Source organism: Aquarana catesbeiana, linkage group LG01 (genome assembly GCF_042186555.1).
Source record: "Aquarana catesbeiana isolate 2022-GZ linkage group LG01, ASM4218655v1, whole genome shotgun sequence".
Lineage (NCBI taxonomy): Eukaryota > Metazoa > Chordata > Amphibia > Anura > Ranidae > Aquarana > Aquarana catesbeiana.
Genome location: NC_133324.1, coordinates 596434786 through 596455991, shown reverse-complemented (window position 1 = coordinate 596455991; position 21206 = coordinate 596434786). Strand labels below are relative to the sequence as shown.

General features: G+C 43.5%; 1 protein-coding gene across 1 annotated transcript in view; it reads left to right on the top strand.

Moving 5' to 3' along the window:
* Nucleotides 1-21206, top strand: part of WRN (WRN RecQ like helicase) — a 248909-nt gene that overhangs the window by 121277 nt on the left and 106426 nt on the right. Inside the window, exons 20-22 of the mRNA XM_073598473.1 lie at nucleotides 7069-7250; nucleotides 8488-8589; nucleotides 13292-13384. Coding sequence (XP_073454574.1) covers nucleotides 7069-7250; nucleotides 8488-8589; nucleotides 13292-13384 — 377 coding nt within the window. The remainder of the gene's footprint in view (nucleotides 1-7068; nucleotides 7251-8487; nucleotides 8590-13291; nucleotides 13385-21206) is intronic.

Here is a 21206-nt window from a genome sequence, read left to right as displayed (position 1 = left end):
TACAAATTGTAGGAACTGCAACCATTTTTATACACAGACCCCCCCCATTTTCAGGGGCTCAAATGTAATTGGACAAATGAACATTTTATTTATGATTATATTCATTTTTAATATTTTGTTGAGAATCTTTTACTGGCAATGACTGCCTGAAGTTTGGAACCCATGGACATTACAAAAGACTGTGTTTCCTCCTTTCTGATGCTTTGTCAGGCTCTAACAGCAGCTGTCTTCAGTTGTTCTTTGTTTGTGGGTCTTTCTGCTTTTAGTTTTGCCTTCAGCATGCTCAATTGGGTTGAGATCAGGTAATTGACTTGGCCATTGCAGAATATTCCACTTCTTTTCTTTCAAAAGCTCCTGGGTTGCTTTTGCAGTGTGTTTTGAATCATTGTCTATCTGTACTGTGAAGCGCCGTCCAATCAACTTTGCTGCATTTGGCTGAATCTGGGCTGACCGTATATCTCTAAACACTGCAGAATTAATCCGGCTGCTTCTGTCTTCTGTCACATCATCAATAAACACCAGTGACCCAGTGCCACTGGAAGCCATGCATGCCCATGCCATCACACTGTAAGCTCCACCATGTTTTACAGATGATGTTGTGTGCTTTAGATCATGAGCCAAGCCCTCTCCACACTTTTTTCTTCCCGTCATTCTGGTACAGATTAATCTTAATTTCATCTGTCCAAAGATTGCTTTTCCAGAACTGGTCTGGCTTTTTTTAGATGTTTTTTGATTAGATTAGATGTCTAATCTGGCTCTTCTATTCATCAGGATTATCAATGGTTTTTGTACCTTGTGGTGAACCCTCTGTATTTGCTCTCGTGAAGTCTTGATTGCAGACTGACAATAGTACGGCCACCTCCTGGAGAGTGTCCTTCGCTTGAGAGGATCCTGCGATCATCCACCACTGTTGTCTTCTGAGCATGTCCAGGCCTTTTTATGTTGCTGCGCTCACCAGTGCCGCCTTCTTTCCTCAGAATGTATCATTGTGTTGATTTGGCCACTCCTAATGTTGCTGCTATCTCTCTGATGGATTTGTTTAGTTATTGAAGCCTTACAATGGCCTGTTTCACTTGCATGGACAGCTTCTTTGAACGCATGATGTAGGTTCAAAGCAATAGGGTTCCAAATGCAAATACCACACTTAGAATCAACTCCAGACATTTTACCTGCCTAATTGATGAAGAAATAACAACGGAGTAGCCCAGACCTGGCCATGTAACAGCTTTAGGTTCAATTGTCCAATTACTTTTGGCCCCTTAAAAAGGGGGGAGGCTATTCTTAAGAGCTGTAATTTCTAAAGCCTTCTTCTGATTTGGATGTACATACCCTCAAATTAAACCTGAGTGTGTGCACTTTCAACCCATATCTATTATTTAATTATAGATTGAATATGTTTTGGCAAATACCCGAAAAAACTAAAATTGTGCCTGTGTCCAAATATATATGGACCGAAGTGTGTGTGTGTGTGTTTGTATGTATGTATGTGTATATATATATATATATATATATATATATATATATATATATATATATACAAAAAAAAGTATTTCTATAACCATTTACGGATGAGGCAATGTGAGTGTCTGCTGAAGCCCAGGTCCTGAAGCATAGGGGCCTATCATCTATTGTTATTCTTACACTAGGTTGTCATTCTCTCATAAGGTTTTCCATTTCACAGGTAAGGTGTGTTTCTCCATATTTGAGGCAAGGAATTTTCACCCCAGAAAGTACTCCATGGGAAGAAATCAGTTTTTTCTCCAGTTGGGCCTGATTCAGTATTTAGCCTCGAGCACCACCAGGGGTCAAATTTCGGGCTTGGTGATCCTTTTCTTAAAGACTGCTCCTCACTCCTTAGTGAAAGATTTCATTCAGGGTGCTGCTCACATTGGTTCCCCTTGTCCATTTGCCAGTGTCCCTGTAGGATCTTAACCCAGTTCAGTTGAGTCACCGGAAACCACGCTTTGATATTGCCCTCTCTGTTGTCACTCACAAGGTTAGCTTTCTTGTTGCCATCACCTCTGCGAACTGTGTCTGAGTTGGTGGCCTTAATCTTCAAGGTTACCACTCCTTGTACTGCATAGAGACAAGATCAGAACACTAACCCCACCCCTATTTCTTACTGTTGTTTGCTGGGAGTGGGAGGGGGTTACACAGGACTGTCCTAACAGCTTTGCTATTAAAGCATTTGTTAACCCAAAAAAAAAAAGGATCCTGCTCCTTTAAAGCATGTTATGACACCGTGCTTGTCCTGTGTCATTTGGCCCCCTGTAACACCTAAAAAACCCGACTGATCCTGCCCGTTTCTCCCCACCCCTTCGTAAACTGACCACGGTGTATCATGGCTGCTGAGATCAGACACTGTGGTCAGTTTATTTGCCTCTGTCATCAGCAGGCTGCTATCTGCTCTTCTCTCTTCTCCTGTGTCCTCCTCTCCCCTCCCCTCTCTGTCTGTGTGTGAGCTGCCCCTCCTGCTGCTCTCATAACACTAACCCGAATACACCATCAACACTTCCTCCTATTGCAGTGTCCCCCTCTGTAAATGATTTATAAATATAAATGCTGTAAATACCTAATTTAAGAGCCAAGATTGCGATCACATGACCAGCCAGCTTTCTCCTCCCCTCCAGACTGACATCAGCAGAGGAATCTCAGCCCCATCCGCTGTATCTCTCAGAGGAGGAAAGGAGAAAGCTAGACAGTCATGTGTTCACAATCTCGCCAGTGAAACAAGGTATTTGCAGCATTTATTTTTATAAATCACATACAGAGGGGGATACTACAATAGGAGGCAGTGCTGATGGTGTATACAGTTTAGAATGGCTTAACAACCACTTTAAGGTTACAGAATAACCCTACATACCTAAATACCATCCTGTGTCCTGTAATGTACTCCACGAAAAGGTGTGTTTATTTTTTTACAGGTAAGACAAAAATCCTATTATAGAGTAAGAAAACCACACATTTATTCCTCAACAACATACAACTGACAGATCTGCTTTTAAAATACAGCACACAGATTCAGGATACCCCCACATTTAACCAGCGGTCAGATCTACTTTAGGGATTCTTAACCCCTACATGGCCACCAGGAATTGTATACTTTGACTCTTGCAGACTCACACAGTCTTGGTCCATTTGTATGGTTCTCAGACCTGAAGATCCCTTAGGATGTATGCCTACCCTGTTAGGCCTAGCTTGGACCCTTAGCGGGCCCAACATTGTTGATAAGCTAAGGCAGGGTTTCTGTGTATGTTGTCACCGATTCCTTGCTTTTGTTGGCACAATGCGCAGTGTGTAGTGCACTGTGCAGTTTTATAGGCAGAGGAATTGGAAGTTGTTCAGTTTATTGTGGTAACTCCTGCACTTTTGTCTCTTGCGTTTCTCAAGTTGCAAATTCTTTCCGGCTGACGTACTTCTGCCGAGAATGCAATAACCACATCTGCCCCCTGGAAGTCACTGTTAGAAAAAGTACTTTTACTTCACAAAGCACAACTTAAACTTACTACTTTTAGAGGCTGCTTCCTTTTCTCGCCGAAATGTGTCCTTTTTGCTTCTCCATCTTGCCTAGGGCAGCACAAAAACCAAAATATACCACTGGGTGGAGTAATCCACCACTCTGAAACAGAGGAAGGGTGTGGTGTCCCATAGAGAAGGTAGGTGGGTAGATTTCTGGATAGTAAGCTTCAACCTGCAGTGAATAAATTATGGTTCTATGTACAGGACTCAAAACAGGTGTTAGAAAAATTACAAGTAGAAATTTAAAAATAATTCATCCTGGTAAGTTTGGACATAGAAATTCTGTGCATGTTTATTCCTTGTAGGACATATTTTTGCATGCTCAGGAGGCTGATCACAGGTGCTATGTCAGACTCTTGCAGACACTGCCTACAGCTCTCTGTAAGCCCATAGGGGCTTTCTGTTTGAGAGCTGTAAGAAGTGTCGACTTATAAGAGCGCTCACCAGCAGCCTTGCAGTTCATTGAGAACTACAAGCCCTCTGCTGCGGAGGAAAAGAGGACTTGCAGTTCGTTATTTCACAGATTCCTGTGAATGAGTGACATGGATGTGTAGGGGAGCCCAGCAGGGCCGCACTGTTTTAAATTGTAACAGTGAGTGCGGGGAAAAGAATCCTTGCCCGCTGTCACTGGGGGTGAGGGCGGGTGCTGTATAATAACCTGTTGCTCCCAAAATACAGGTGTAACATGTTCCTAAAGGTTAACTTATCCTTTAATAGAATTTGTATTGAATAACATTTTTTCTTTTTTGATGGTAAATATTATCATCAAAAGCAAGGTGTGGTGATGAAGTCAGCATGTGCACCTGCATTAGCATGTATATGTCTAGGATGATGAGTGGAAACTGTAGTTTAGTGTTATGTAAAATGTTTTTCCCCTCTTACAAAATTGACTATTTCTGTAGGAGAAATACATGTGTCACATATATGAGGTATAGGATTTATTGACCAGTGCACAACACACTGCATGCGCATAGATTAAAAGAAAAAGCAGAGTGATCTAAGCCTTTTGTGCAGGTTTGATATAAACTGTATTGCAGACAATAAATTGCCTGTATCTGTGATGACTAGAGATGGGCCGAACCCCGGTTCTCGCCCAAACTCTCTATCATCACAAAAGTTTGGACTGGAACGGTGAACCCCATTGAAAATTCCTTTAACTGCAGTGCCTGTGGGGGTTCTCTTAGTCTGCCCGTAAAGTGGCGCATCTGTATCGTGTATAAAATCACCTGCAGCAAAACTGACATTTGTAAAGAAAAACAAATGACAGTTAAATTGCCGGCAATACAATTCCATTGCTGGCAATACAAAATGTAAAAAAAAAAATGGAGTGTTCTTTCCCTGTATAGGCCACAAAAAAAAAACCCGGTATGAATCTATACCAAACCCTTATCCAAGCATGTAGGTCAGAAAAGGGGGGGGGGGGGATGAGGATGAGCGAGGACCCCACCCCAAAGCACCTTGTCCCCATGTTGACGGGGACAAGGGCCTCTTCCTGTCAACCCGGGCTGTGGTTGTGGGGGTCTGTGGGCAGAGGGCTTATCGGAATCTGAAAACCACTTTTTAGCAAAGGGGGGCTCCCGATCCCAGCCACCTCCCTATGTAAATGAGTATTACCCATTCACCAAAAAAAAGTCAAAAATAAATAGGCAGTTTTTGACAATTCCTTTATAAAATAAAAAACAATGTCCTCCGAAGTAGATCCGTTGTCAATCACAACGCCCACCACTACCACTGGACCTGAAAATAAATAAATACTACAGGACGAAGGCTAACTGCCGAATGCCTGCTCTGCCGTTTGACAGTTCTTAAATAGGTAAGGGGTGGGGCCACCTGGTGACATCACCATTTTTTTATTGCCTGCAATATATGTTTTTTATTTTTATTTTTTTTCATTCAGCTGTCAGTGGGGAAGCCCTTTGACAGCTGATGAATCATCCATTGTTAAAGACGCTGCGGCTGGCTTCCCAGCCTAGTCCTTAACAACTAGCTATTCACAGTGCCCTGATTGGACAAAGCTTTGCCCAATCGGAGCTTAGAATGCACTGATTGGGCAAATTTAGGTGTTCGCCGAACAGGCGATGTTCAGGCCGAACTTTCGCCCATTTCTAGTGACGACTCTGTGTACATAGACCAAGTTGTATATTTGCAATTGGAAGAAATAGTGTCTGTCTAATTACTACGGAATGAATCTTCTGGAAATTTGATATATATCTGTGACCCCGGTTTAGTAGACGCTAAACAGGGCTTGACAAATTTGCTTTGAACCTTGAAGCCAGCTAAAAAAGTTAGGAGACAGGTGGGGGGCAGCATCACAGGTGGGGGGGCCGGTGGATTGTTAGGGGATATGGGGGCCCCTGTTACTGGTAGGTGGGGTGTTGGGTAGGTATGGGGGCCCCTATGTGCAGGTTAGTGGGGTGTTAAGGGGTATGGGGGCCCCTGTGTAGAGGTAGGTGGGATGTTGAGGGGTGTGGGGGACCCCTGTGTACAGGCAGGTAGGATGTTGGGGGGTATGGGGACCCCTGTGTACCGGTAAGTGGGGTGTATGGGGGCTGCTGTGTACAGTGGGTGTTGTCCCTCACCGAGGTGCAGGGTGAGGTTGATGGGAATGCGGGTAATGGATCTGGGCCAGCATGGTCTGGCTCTGTCACCACGTCATGTCCGCCTGATTTTTGTAGTCGGTGAGTAAGTCGGCGCCATGTTGGAGGTGGGGCTGTCCGCTGTCACACAGGTGACAGGACTTGGTGACTCCGGTCTGCACACAGTACTCCTTCGGGGAGAGCCGCATGTATTGGTGGCCACCACCGTCCCTGAAGGCGGCATTGACAAATTCCAGCATACAGCTCTGCGGCTGACCGCTCCCACCTCCGAGCACTTGTCCATGGAGGAGTAGAATAGACAGGGCAATCGGTGCGGGATGGCAAATCCTCCGCTCTATGGGCCCTCCGGCGGGTATCACTGTGTGATGAGAGGGGAGCCTGAGGTGTCCTCCAGGGAGCCAGCTCTGATAGGGCTGTATGGGGAGTTCGGAGAATTTCTTTGCCAGGGAGAAGTGTGCACCCGAGGGCTCCGCCTGGACTCTGTACACAGAGAGGGGTGGAGGAGACTCCGGGGGTCCCGGGACACTGGACTGAGCTCCGATCTATGAGGCAGGAGAGAAAGAGGCCAGCCGAGGACATGGTGGGGAATGGGAGAGCGCAAAGCAGTGTGAGCTGGCGGTGGCCCAGGCGCCAGGATGAGATTTCTGCACGAATATACATTTGTGAAGGGATATATAGCTATGTTCATGTAGAAATATAAGACTTTGTAAGTGCAGGAGCCAAAGTATACAGTCCCAAATGAAAATAGAAGACAGAAAGTCTAAAAAGAAAATGAATGCAGCCAGCATTGGTAAAATTGGTAAGCTGCAATGTAATGTTTGCTTTTGAGTTTATTACTTCTTTAAGTATTATTTTTTATATATTTAATTACAGTTAAAGTTAAAAAACTTGCTATCTTGTCCCTTGGGATTTAATGAGTGTTTAATAAATGATAACCATTATTTTCCACCAGTGTGTTGTTGCCACTGTTGCTTTTGGTATGGGGATCAATAAGCCGGACATTCGCCAAGTTATCCACTATGGAGCCCCTAAAGAAATGGAATCCTATTATCAGGAGATTGGAAGAGCTGGAAGAGATGGGCTGCCGAGCAGATGTCATGTTTTGTGGGCTCCCACAGACATGAATTTTAACAGGTAAATATATGATCTGCTAAGGCAGTAGTCAGGAAAAAATTTTGTCTGGGAAGAAATCATTATTCTGATGGGCTGGGTTGGAAGGACTTGTACAAACATCGAAATGTACAGCCTAGGTCTTGGATGTAAGAAGTACAGGGATTGATTTGAAGGCTAACACAGGTCACCCTGTCTGCACTTCAGTGCTGCTATTATCACTTTCGATCAGGTCAGGTTTGCTACCAGACACAATGGGGTTTATTTACTAAAGCTGGAGAGTGCAAAATCAGGCTCACTTCTGTATAGAAACCAATCCGCTTCTAACCTCAGCTTGTTCAATTAAGCTTTGGCAATAAAACCTGGAAGCTGTTTGGTTTCTTTGCAGACGTGAGCTTCATTTTGCACTCTCCAGCTTTAGTAAATAAACCCCCATGTTAGTTAAAGCTGAACTACAGAGTCCACTCCCCACATTGCAAGGGTTAAATGCTCTTTTTGTCTAAACATAATAGTAATATTATTATAATGATAATATTATAATCCTCTTCACTGTCAGGAAAAATTATTATAAGTCCAACTTCCCTTGAAATTTCCAATAACTCACAAATAAAACCGTTCAAAAAAATAAAACCGTGAAAAAAAATACTTACTCTCAAAAGAACCCAACATGTTTTGCCTATAATTCTTCATTAGGGGTGAAAAGGGTGACATTGTGCAAAAATATGTGTCCTATATAGACCACATGTACAGTGGGGAAAATAATTATTTGATCCCCTGCAGATTTTATAAGTTTGCCCACTTTAAAAAAAATGAAGGGTATAATTTTTATCATAGGTGTATTTTAATTGATAGAGACAGTAAAGTAAAATGAGTAAAATAAGTATTTGATCCCCAAGCAAAACATGACTTAGTACTTGGTGGAAAAACCCTTGTTGGGAAGCACAGAGGTAAGAAGTTTATGACCAGGTTTGCACACATCTCAGCAGGGTTTTGGTCCATCCAAAAGATTTGGCTGGAAATGGGCTTTGAGCTGTCCATGGTCCCAAAGGGATATTCAACCTGGATTCAGTAAGAGGAGTATTTCTTGATTATTGGAACACATTTTTTTTTCTTCAAAGCAATGTATTCCTAGTTTTTTTGGGCTAGCAATTAATATAATGAATTAATGCAATTGCTGACTTATTTTCTACTGTCTTGTGCAGTTACCCTGTATGTTTTCTGCTATACTTGGAGTATCTTAATTTTTTTTTTTTTTTCCAAGGCACATGCTGAGTGAGATCCAAAATAAACATTTTCGAGAGTACAAACTGAAAATGTTAGCAAAGATGGAAAAATATCTTCTTTCAAATAATTGCAGACGCAAGTATGATAACATACTGATTTAAATGTTATTCTTCAAATACTATTGAGTTTAAAAGGAGAATAAAGCATATTCAGAATGCTTTTCAGACAACTTGCTTTGTGAGAACCTATTTGAGATTAAGCATTCTTGCATGCTAATCTGATTTGAATTATTAATAGTAGTTAGGGTAATGTTATATATCACACCAGTTTAACCCCTATTTACTTGGGTCAAAAACCAACCTTAAAGTTGCAGTCCAGTCAAAACATACTATGCTTAAACCTGCTCCCTCTCCCATTCTGAGACCTCTATACCAATGACCCTGTAAAGCAAATTTGTCAAACATAAGGCCCGTTTGCTGAATCCGGCCCTCACACCCAGGGGTTCAGCCGGAATGTGACGAAACCCACCACCTCTGACTCTCGCCCTCTGTCATTTGTTAACATAGAAGCCTTCTGTGTTTACAAGGACAGCTGGAGATGCAGGTGTAGTGTGGGATGGGGCATCACATGGTAAGCTGCACCTTGTTCCCCAACTGTGCCCAGGTGCACAGATGCTGACCAATGATCTCCCTGCACGTGAGAGAGGCGGAGCCGCCTACACTGCCCAAAGGTACTATAGCTTGGCCATGGAGGTGAGATTTGAGGAAGCTTTTGGGTGCGGGGGAGAGAATGAAGGTTGTGTGGGGGATGAGGGAGAGTGGTGCAGAAGAGGTGGAAGTGAGATGCGGACAGCCTTTGAAGAGAGCTGAACCCTACACTGTGTACATAGCGCACCCCTAAACCCTGTACTTGGTACATGGTGCACCCCTGAACTATGCACTATGTACGTAGAGCACTCCTGAACTCTGCATTCTGTACATAGCGCATCCCTGTACTCCGCATATAACGCACTCCTGATATTTGTTGCCCTTTTAAGAGCTTTCTACTGTGAAATTTAGCCACTCCCACCATGCAGTTCAGCAGGGGGTTCCTCCACTTATTCGCTGGAAAAAAAAATTCTGGATACATTTATATGGCCTTACAGATATAACCCTTACCTTATATTACAACCCATTCAATTTAAAATATAAATGAAAGGCAAAACATATTTTTTTTAATAAGGGATCATATTATCTCTGTTCTCAGCTGCATGGGGGCTTGGAGAAGTGAGGGTGGACAAACAGCTGTACACTGTAGAAGCAATACACTGATCTTCCAAGATCAGGCTGTTCTACCAGTGCAGCCAGGAAACTGACCATGCCTGTGCTCCATGCCTAACATGGTTATTTAAAATAGGAAAGCAGGGGGACTGACCGGAACATCAGGTATTCCACACAGGAGGCAATGCAAAGAGAGCAGGATACTTTACACAAGTATATGATACAACAGACACAGTCAGGAATATGAAATGTTGGGGTAACTTATATTCTTTAATGAACAAACCCAGTTTTGCTACTTTGGCATGTGTTCGTAAAACTGTACATATCGCAGCTACTTAGTGTATCGAGGTGAATTATACCTTTTTTTTTTTCCCCCCAGGATAGATTGGACCTTCATTTGTTGGTAAATGTTAATGGATAGCTCCTGATTTTGTTTTATTATAAAGGCAAATTGGGCATATTTTTCTTACCAAACACACTGCCCCTAACACTTGTCACTAATACTGCTATTAACTGCCACTAACACAGACACCAACTGACACTTACATTGACACTAACACTAACTGACATTAGCACTCACTAAACTAGATCAAGCCCTAATCTAGTTGATCTTTGTTTTTTGTTTTTTTTGTTTTTTTATTTTCCTCCTTGCTAAAGTAGATCTTAGATGAGTAACAGCACAGGGTTGGACTACAGAGTAAATGATCACTGTCATAGCCATTCACAGGCAATCACAGTGATCGTGATCCAGTTCTCCTGGGCCACAATCGTTGGTAGGAGACCCTGGGGTTTTCACCAACAGCTTGCTCTCAGTGCTGGGAGCTCACGATCGAGCACAATTCCATCACAAACCGTAACACATGCAGTATAAACCCATTTCCTGGATGCCACATACAGTGCCTTGAAAAAGTATTCATACCCCTTGAAATGTTCCACATTTTGTCATGTTACAACAAAAAACGTAAATTTATTTTATTGAGATTTTATGTGATAGACTAACACAAAGTGGCACATAATTGTGAAGTGGAAGGAAAATGATAAATGGTTTTCAAAACGTTTTACAAATAAATATGTAAAAAGTGTGGCGTGCATTTGTATTCAGCCCCCCTGAGTCAATACTTTGTAGAACCACCTTTTGCTGCAATTACAGCTGCAAGTCTTTTTGAGTATGTTTCTACCAACTTTGCACATCTGGAGAGTGAATTTTTTGCCCATTCTTCTTTGTAAAATAGCTCAAGCTCTGTCAGATTGGATGGAGAACGTCCATGAACAGCAATTTTCAAGTCTTGCCACAGATTCTCAATTGGATTTAGATCTGGACTTTGAATGGCTTATTCTAACACATGAATATGCTTTGATCTAAACCATTCCATTGTAGCTTTGGCTGTATGTTTAGGGTCGTTGTCTTTCTGGAAACTGAACCTCCGCCCCAGTCTCAAGTCTTTTGCATACTCTAACATGTTTTCTTCTAGGATTGCCCTTTTTTTTACTCCATCCATTTTCCCATCAAATCTGACCAGCTTCCCTGTCCTTGCTGAAAAAAAGCATCCCCACAACATTGTTGAAGAAAGCCATTGTTGAAAGAAAGCCATAAGAAGTCCCATTTGCAGTTTGCGAGAAGCCATGTGGGGACACAGCAAACATGTGAAAGAAGGTGCTTTTTTTTTTTTGTTTTTTGGTATTTTTTTTGTTACTTTTTTTTAAGTAACAAACATGTTATACGTCCCTCCTCTGTGCAGTTGATTTTGCACAGAGTAGCCTGTATCCTCCTCTTCTCGGGTCCCTATTTGCTGGTCCGAGCCCCTCCCACCTTTGAGTGCCCCTCAGCCAACAGCTTGCTACAGGGGGCACCCAAGCCGAGTCAGAGCTCCATGTATCCATTCAGACACGGATCCCCGATCTGGCCCCACCCCCTCCCCTGATTGGCTGACTGACTTTGACAGCCGTGGGAGCCAGTTGCACTGCTGCTCTGTCTCAGCCAATCAGGAGGAGTGTCCTGGATGGCTGAGGGGATCGCGGACATCGCTGGAGAAAGAAGGGGCTCAGGTAAGTAATTAGGGGGGTGCTGCTATGCACAGAAGGTTTTTTATCTTAATGCATAGAATGCATTAAGATAAAAAAACCTTCTGCCTTTACAACTCCTTTCAACTTCTCCACAACTTTATCCCTGACCTGTCTGGTATGTTCCTTGGCCTTCATGTTGCTGTTTGTTCACTAAAGTTCTCTAACAAACCTCTGAGGGCTTCACAGAACAGCTGTATTTATACTGAGATTAAATTACAATTGGAATTACTCTATTTGCCAATTAGGTGACTTCTGAAGGCAGTTGGTTCCACTAGATTTTAGTTAGGGGTATCAGAGTAAAGGGAGCTGAATACAAATGCACGCCACACTTTTCACATATTTATTTGTAAAATAATTTTGAAAAACATTTATCATTTTCCTTCCACTTCACAATTATGTGCCGCTTTGTGTTGGTCTATCACATAAAATCCCAATAAAATAGATTTACGTTTTTGGTTGTAATATGACAAAATATGGAAAATTTCAAGGGGTATGGATACTTTTTCTAGGCACTGTATACTGTATGTGTTATGCGGTCATAAAGGGATTCAATTGCTGCCATCTTAAAACCTGCAAACACTTTTTGCAGACTTCATTCGTACAGGAACTTCTGTCAGCACTGCAGGGACACAGCAGGATCTGACTGCGAAATGGACAGTTTGTCCCAGTGACTATAGTAGGCAGAAAAGCCACAGTTTTGGAGGAAGCCTCAGGCATAAGAGGGACTCACAAGGTGTTGAGTTTTTTTTAAGGTAGCCCTAAGCTCTTCACCTGGTTACATAAGTTGATGGTGCATTATCTATATTCAAAGTGCATCTGCCTTAACAACCAATCATTTTTCTCATATAAGTCAAAAATGGAATTAAATAGCGCATAATGTCATGTATTTTGCGCAATAGATTTCGAGTATGACTTCTAAATTGAACAGTGGCTGTTTTAAAGTATGTATTCTAATCTAAAGAGAGATAGCAAATTTGATTGCATGTGTCATTGTTGACAAAGTACCGGTAACTAGTTTATTAACAAATTCAGTATCCTGAAATGTTAAAAAAAAATAAATCTAAATATGGTAGTATAGATATGCCCGATTCTAAATGGTTTTCAGTAATAACTGGAGGCTGTAGAAAACCATTTTCTGCCTTCTGCAGCTTAAATATATGGGATTTTTTTTTTTGTTTTTTAGCAACTGTGTGTGGTAAAAAAAAGCTGTTGCCTTTTTTTTTTTTATTTTTTTTTTTATTTGAGTGATATGATAGACTGACAGGTATAAAAATAAAATAACATTATTTTATAAAGTTGACTTTGGTTTTGAGTGACATCTCTTTATAGTTATACCACGTACACCTATTTGCCTTTCATTGAGAATGACATCACTGTCTGTGAATTAAACAAAGCTGAATAATTGCGTCCCCTAAGAACAAATTAATGAAGATGGTTTTAGCCCATTGTTGTGCTCATTCAATTTAACGTGTAAATTCTTGTTCTTTTTTATTTACTTTACATTGTTCCCTTGTGTAGGATCATCTTGTCTCATTTTGAAGACAAACAACTCCGTAAGGTCTCCTCTGGTATCATGGGAACTGAAAAATGTTGTGATAACTGCAAGACCAGGTAAAAGCTCTCCCCCCCCGAGAATGAATGCCCGGACAATTATATATTTATATATTTTTATTTTTAAAAACCAATTCAAACTGTATGTAGCATAAGCCTGTTACCTCCATGTTTCCTGTTATACTTGCTTTGTAGTACTCCTATTGTTGTCCTGAAAACTACAGTTAAACAATTTATAAAAACTGGAAAAGAGCAACATAGATGTAAAATTGCAACCTCTAATGCAAATGCCTAAACCAACACCTTGTAGTACAATAAACCTCTGGCTGAAAAGACACAACCTGTAACTAAAATCACTTTCTAACATTAAGCAACAAGCATTTGTGATCATGCTCAGTTTATATTTGGGCCTGAAAGTGTGATTTCTTTTTTTTTTTTTGCTCAACTCCTGATTATTATAATTCATGGTGTGCTGTAACTCTAATAAAGCAAAGTTTTCAATAAAACTCAAAAGAGCAAATATCCTACCTACAGTAGGTGATCATATGGAAGTTCATTTCTTTTCCCATTTGAGGCCCAGACTTTCAAACAGTGCACATGATGTGTACAAAAAAATTAATGATTATTTTTGATACTTAACCACTTTCCGCCCACCGTATTGTCAAATGACGCTTGCAGGGGGTTTCATTTATCCTGACTGGGTGTCCTATAACGTCCAGCAGGATAAGCCACTCGTGCGCGCCGATCGGTAGTGCAGTGTGTCGTTGTGACACACCACATCTCAGATCTTGGTAAAGAACCTATGACGTAGGCTCTTTACCATGTGATCCACTGTGTCCAATCACAGTTGATCACATGGTAACCAGGAAGTGCCGTTAATCTGCTTTTTCTCTATTCACGCTGACAAGGCCGATCAGCGGCTCTCCTGACAGGGGGGGTTTGTGCTGATAATCAGCGCATCGATTATCAGTGCAGGCCCTTCAGGCATGCCCACCGGGGTTGCCAACCCATGCCCACCAGGGATGGCAATTAGTGCCCATTTTAGGGATGCCAATTTCAGGAATGGCAACCAGTGCCCAACAGGGATGGCAATCAGCGCCTCCTCATCAGTACTGCCTATCAGTGACGCCTTTCAGTGCCCACCAGTTCCGAATATTAGTTCCCCTCAGTGAAGGAGAAATATTATTTATTTGCAAAATTTTATAACCAAAAAAAAGAAAAACTATTTTTTTATCAAAATTTTCAGTCATTCTTTTATTTGGTTAACAAAAAATAAAAAACACAGCAGTGATTAAATACCACCAAAAAAAGCTCTATTTGTGGGTAAAAAAATTATAAATTTGTCATTTGGGTACAGTGTTGCATAACTGCACAATTGTCATTCAAAGTGTGAGAGCCCTGAAAGCTGAAAATTGGCCTGGGCAGGAAGGGGGTGAAAGTGCCCGGTATTGAAGTGATTAAAACAATGACAGCAAAATGGATTTTGCTAGTTTTCTGAAAACTGCACATTTGTCAGCTTTGTGTAAATTAATTTGGGGTTATTGCAACACATATAAAAACATTTGTTGCTGGGGGGCGTGACCAAGATGGCGAACAGGACAGACATCTAGGTTCAGAGCTCCGCAACCACGGAGGGGATAATATCCTGTATATACATTCTGGGCACATATAATCCTACCTTCGGGTTCTCCTGAAAGCCCTGGCAGATAAGGCACAGAAATCAGTCAGTACTCCAACAACTGAAAGAAACACCTGTTAAGTCCACCGGCGCGGCCAGACACGTGGCGGGAGCTTTCAACATGGCGACACAGACCACAGACGCTGATCTGGCTTTCACAGAGCAGGCCAACTTCTCAGCCCTGATGCAGGCGATCACCAGCTGCCAGACTGCGCTCACATCCAAGATTGATTCCCTGCAACTAGAGATGGGTCTCACGCGGAAAGACTATGATAAAATCCGCCGGAGGCTGAGCGCTGCGTCGGCGATACAGAGGACTCGATGAGAGACCACTCAGCCATCCTGCACTCCATTCAGGTGAGACTGAATCATCTCGAATCCAGGGCCAAGAACCGGAACCGACGCAACAATCTCCGGATCATTGGCCTGCCAGAGGGAGTGGAAGGCTCGGACACCCTGGCTTTTACTGAGCGCCTTCTCCACCTGCTCTTCCCACAGGCGGCCTTCTCCTCTCACTTTGTGGTGGAGCAGGCCCACAGAATGCCGCCTATTCGCTGCCCTCCAGGAGCACCTCCCTGCACATTAATCTTCAGGCTGATGAACTTCAGAGACCGTGACCTGGTCCTTAGAGTGGCCCGGAAGGTAGAGAGGTCCGGAAGGTAGACCCCATTCGCTATGAAGCTGCACGGCTCATGTTCTTCCCGGACTTCTCTGTGGACACGCAGAAGCTCCGTAAGACCTTCGACGCAGTCAAGCAGTCCCTCCACTCCAGGAATATAAAATATAGCCTGCTCTTCTCTGCACGCCTGAGGGTGCAGGGAAGCTGCCCATTTTTTCACCTCGCCTGAGAAGGCCGCACAATGGGTCAATACACTACCTTGCCTGTGAGCTTTGGTTCCCCTGAACCCAAGCTGGACAAGGCTATGTGAGTACCTTTCGGGATGGTCCATTTCCCTTTTTCTAATTTATGACCCAGGAGGGGCTGGCCGGCCGTCATGTTTGAGATGCCTATATGCCTCCTCATTAACTTAACCGATGCTATGGCGGTGTTGGTGTGTTTTTTCTTTTTCCCCAGAGAAGGCTGTGCACTTCATTGCCCGGCTTTGAAGTACTTTCCATATGGCCTGGGGGTGCAGGAGCCAACGGACTCTCTCGCTGCTATCACCATGCATGACAGTTATATGCGGCTTGTTACCACTACTGCTTTCCTCCACATGCAGCATGCAGGATAGCTGTAACTCCTGCCTCTTGCAAAGGAGTGTCTATGACTGACATACCCTGCTTGTATGCTGAACACTTTGGACTTCAGTTTGTGCCCCGGGCCTAGACTGGATGATGCCACTCCTATATATCCCACCTGGTTGGCAGTTATCCACACTGAATGTTATGCTCTTTGCAGCCCGGGCCTGGATCAATTTTTTAATGTCTGTTTTGTTTTTGTTATGTTTTACTTTGGTTTTTGAAGGAATGTGTGACCATTGGTATTGGCAGGGGTTGCGGCTGATACCATCTAACCTCCCCTGGCAGCTCCTCTCTTCTCTAACCCTTCTTAGGGGCTCAGGTACGGTAGATGGGCTCCCTCCATTATATTTTCCCTCTTTACTATGGCCCTGTTGACACTGATCTCCGGGAATGTTAGAAGGCTGAACTCAAATTAAAAGGGCCCTAGTTTTCAAATTTCGTAAAGCTTACAGTTCGGATATTTGCATATTGCAAGAAACACATTTGGTAGGGAGTAGGATCCTCAGCCTCAAGAAGCCATGGGTGGGACATTACTACCACTCCACGTATACTACACGTGCTCAAGGGGTTAGTATACTCATAAGCAAATCCTTTCCTTTTGGCCTTTTAGACCTGCACCTGAATCCCGAGGAAAAATATGTGGTGTTACACGCTGCAGTTGATGGCCTGCCCATGGTGTAGGTGGGCCTATATATTCACCCTCCGGCCACACTTGGTTTCCTCACCAAGATGGTGCAGCTGGTGACTGAGTTTCCGGCCACTGCGGTTGTTTTGGCTGGGGACTTCAACATGGTCCCATGTCCTAATGTAGATAAAATGGCTCAGGATCCGGCTATAGACTCTACACTTTCCCGCTGGGCCTCTGCATTCGGTCTTACGGATGTTTGGAGGTGGAAACACCCCCGGACCCGGGGATACACCTGTAATTCAGCCACGTACTTAGCTATGTCACGTATTGATCTCATATATGTCAGCAACCCCATCTTGGCTAGGGTACGGGAGGTATCTGCCCTTCCCAGAGGTACCTCAGACCATGCCCCTGTCTTATTGCGGCTACAAGTCCGTGTCCCCGGACAACTGCCTATGATGACTTTCCAGTCTCGGATGAGCGGGTGGAGCCAATTGTAAAATCGGCCATTTTGTTGTACTGGTGTTCTACCTCTCTTTGGTGATATCGCCCAGTCGATGGGAAAGTTTTAAAACTTATATCGGGAATAGTACTGGTCTGCTATTGGCTCGGCTCGTAGGTCCTCCCAAGCCTCCCTTGTCCAGGCTGAAGCTGCTGCCCAGATGTTGGAAGCACAGTATGCGGCAACTAGGGAGGAATGTTGGAGGGTGGCTCTATCTGCAGCTCTGAGGGAGGTCTAGCTCCTTAGAGTCTCGGCTGCCAAAAAAACAATTGCTTTACCTAACACAGAGGGTGTTTGAGCAGGGTGAGAGGGTGGGGCGCATGCTTGCATGGCTCTCCAGGGAACAGACAATATCTGCACATGTGGCCAATGTCTGGGATAACACAGGGAGATTGCTATCGGACCCTGGAGAAATCGACTCCTGTTTTACCTCTTATTATGCTGACTTGTATTCCTTCAGGGTTGGGAGTATACTCCCAGGCTGAACTCCACTCCTTTTTGGAGACTATTGATTTTCCCATACTATCTGTGGAGACCCGGTCGGGCCTGGATGCTCCACTTACTCTGAAGGAAATTGAGGTCGCGGTGACATCTATGCAGGCGGGTAAGACGGTGAGAGGATGGCCTCCCGGCCAAATTCTTTAAAACTCATAGTGCATCCCTGGCGTCCACATTTAGAGAGATATTGCTGGTATCCCTTAAAGATGCTCGGCTACCACCTTCTATGTTGCGTGCTGTCATTGTGGTTCTACCCAAACCAGGGAAAGACCAGGAACTTCTTACAGACCCATTTCCCTACTAAATGTGGACATCAAGATTCTTACAAAGGTTTTGGCCAACCGACTTAATAAAATAATACTTTCCTTGATACACAGAGATCAGACTGGCTTTATGCCAGGTAAAGGCACTGATATTATTTGAGACAGTAGTTGACGGTGATCGGGTGGCTGGAGGGAGGGGGGGCAGAGGTGGTGTGGGTGGTGGCCTCCCTGGATGCCGAAAAAGCAAAAAGCAACTTGGTGGCGTGGGATTATTTGTGGACGGTAATGCACTAATTCGGGTTTGGATCGGTCTTTATATCATGGCTACAGCTGTTATACTCCAACCGACGGGCCAGGGTCCGCACGAATGGCATTCTGTCTGCATCTTTCCCACTCCGTCGGGGCACTAGAAAGGGCTGCCCGCTCTCGCTATTGAGCCACTGGCAATGATGCTCCGGTCTTCCCATAGGGTCACTGGCATATCCGTGCCCCCCCCCCCCCCCCCCCGATAGTAGAAAAGGTATCAATGTACGCGGACGATACCCTCCTATATCTTAATGATCCTCATCAATCCCTGGCAGCGGCCCTGGAGGTCATTGAGTCATTTGGTAGGTTCTCGGGTATCAAAATTTAATTTTGGACAAATTAGTGCTGTTCCCCTTGAATCCGACAGCACCTCCCCTAATCTACCAGAGGGTAGATAAATTCAAATACCTGGGTATATATGTCCAAAGAAACATGCTGGATTATTTGGAGGCTAATGTGCATCCAGTTCTACAGCGGTTCCTTCAAAAATGTAATACATGGAAGACTTTACCACTCTCACCAGTGGGTAGAGTAAACCTAATAAGGATGTCCTTTCTCCCTAAATTTCTGTATGCGTTTAGACATACCCCTATTAGTATTCCTAATTCCTTTTTCAATAAACTTGACAGAGCTATCGGATCTTTTGTATGGCAGGGCACAGTCCCCAGAATAGCTAGATCCAAGCTCCAGCTCTCGCTATCGCGGGGCGGCCTAACACTACCTAACTTTAAGAAATATTATTAGGCAGCTGTCCTAGTCTCAGTGAGATGGTGGTTTACACAGGATCAGTCTAACCCCTTGGTAAACCTAGAGGCGGCAATACTAGGATCTTACTCAGAATTCAGTAATTTGGTGTAACGGGGCCCTCGATCCAGCACACCAGTTACCACTCCCATGAGAACCATGGTGCTGGTGTGGAGGCAGGTTTTGGGGTCTCTGGCAGGGCTCTTGCTCTCCTTTAGTGCAATGAAGAATAGGTTCCTGCTTCTTTCATAGATGTACTTTAGGTTTTTACAACTTTGGCGTGCGGTTCTTTCGCAGTTCCCGGATCCAATCACCCTGGCTCCACACTCTGTTGAGAGGCTCCTTACTGCCCGTAATATAGAAAGGACATTATCCTCTATTTACCTCAGACTCACTTGTGCGTGTAATACAGGGGCTAAGAGGGCATTTTTGGCCTGGCAGCGTGATATACCGGCCCTGACAGATGAGGACTGGTCTGAGAGCCTCCAACAATACATCCCCCTAATGATTGCAGCCAGCGATCACTTTATACAGCAAAAATTTCTTCATAGAGTGTATTATACCCTACAAAGGCGGTTGTCTACCGCACCTCTGAGTCTCTGTGTCCAAGATGCAGAGGGGAAATAGGAAATTATATCCATATGGTATGGGCGTGCCCGCTTCTACAGAAATTTTGGCAGGTGGTGGTTTCTAACATCAGTTCGATTAGTGGGTTGCCCCTTAAGCTTGATCCCTTTATTCTCCTGTTAGCCATAACAGATAACATACCTGCTAACGCTCATACCAAACTGTTTATTTTTTATACTGATTATTATGCCAGAAAAAAGATACTGATTAACTGGAAGGCACCTGAACCGCCTAGGATTTCTGCATGGAGAGCAATGGTGAATGCTACTCTTCCACTGTATAAGTTGATGTATATTGGGCCGCAATTGCCCAAAATAATTCCAGAAAATATGGTCAGCATTGGAGGCCAGACACCTTACAATGTAGTTTTGAGTCGCGATACCTGCCCCCCTCCCCCTCCTCTTGTTCCCCCCTCTCCCTTCCCCCTCCCCTATGTCCACTGACCTGAACTAAGACTGGGATTTCTCCTCCCGCAGGCTACTGTACTTGCTGTGCTGATGATGGTTCTTATACTTGCTAGATGAGTTAGAAGCTCCTGTATCCTATGTTCCTTACTAGTTGAATCTTTGTTTAAAATCCTTGAGATACTTGGGCCAATCCCTGTCTAACATCTACTGTCATTGACATGTAAACTGAGTTTTTATTTCAATAAACATTCCTTTTGAAAAAAAAAAGAACATTTGTTGCTAAAAATAAACTTCAAATTACTTTTTAGTGAATACCGCTTACTCTACATATTCTGGTGTTTAGGATTGCAGACCGTCTCTAACGTAAATCATCTGGGATTTAGGTAGATGGCACTGGAACCTACGGCTAGAAATGGGTGATAGTCTTGTGTTCAAATTGTTGTCATGGTTATGTTAATATGATTCTTGTGGAGCTTCTGATTGATAGGTAGGCTGCTTCTGCAAACCGAGGGGTCACCATTGCAACTTTGGGTTGTGTAGGCAAAAGTCTGATCCAGGGATTGAAGTGCCACGCCATTTTAGGGTTAACAGTCTCAAATTCCAGGGGTATCTGGTGATTTTAGCTGGTGTGCGCACACTGCAACACAGTGTCATGTAGACGCTGGTTTGAGAAAAAGAAAGAAAAGTAATGTATTTTATGCTTTTCGATAACTTGCAATTACTGTTAATGATACATATGTGTCTTTTGTTTGGTAGGTCATTAATTGAATCTTTGCAAAGTTTCAATGCTACATTGGCTTTGGCTCTGTTCTTGGAGCCTTTCTAATCTGCTCATTTTGACTGTGCCACATTAGAGAATCTCAGGCAAAATGCCAGACGAATGCTGCTTGTTCCATGAAACCTGAACTATGCTAATGGATTTTGCAATCACTTTCTTTCATATTTTTTATTTTTTTCATCAAGTTTGCAGATGGTGATGACTTTCTT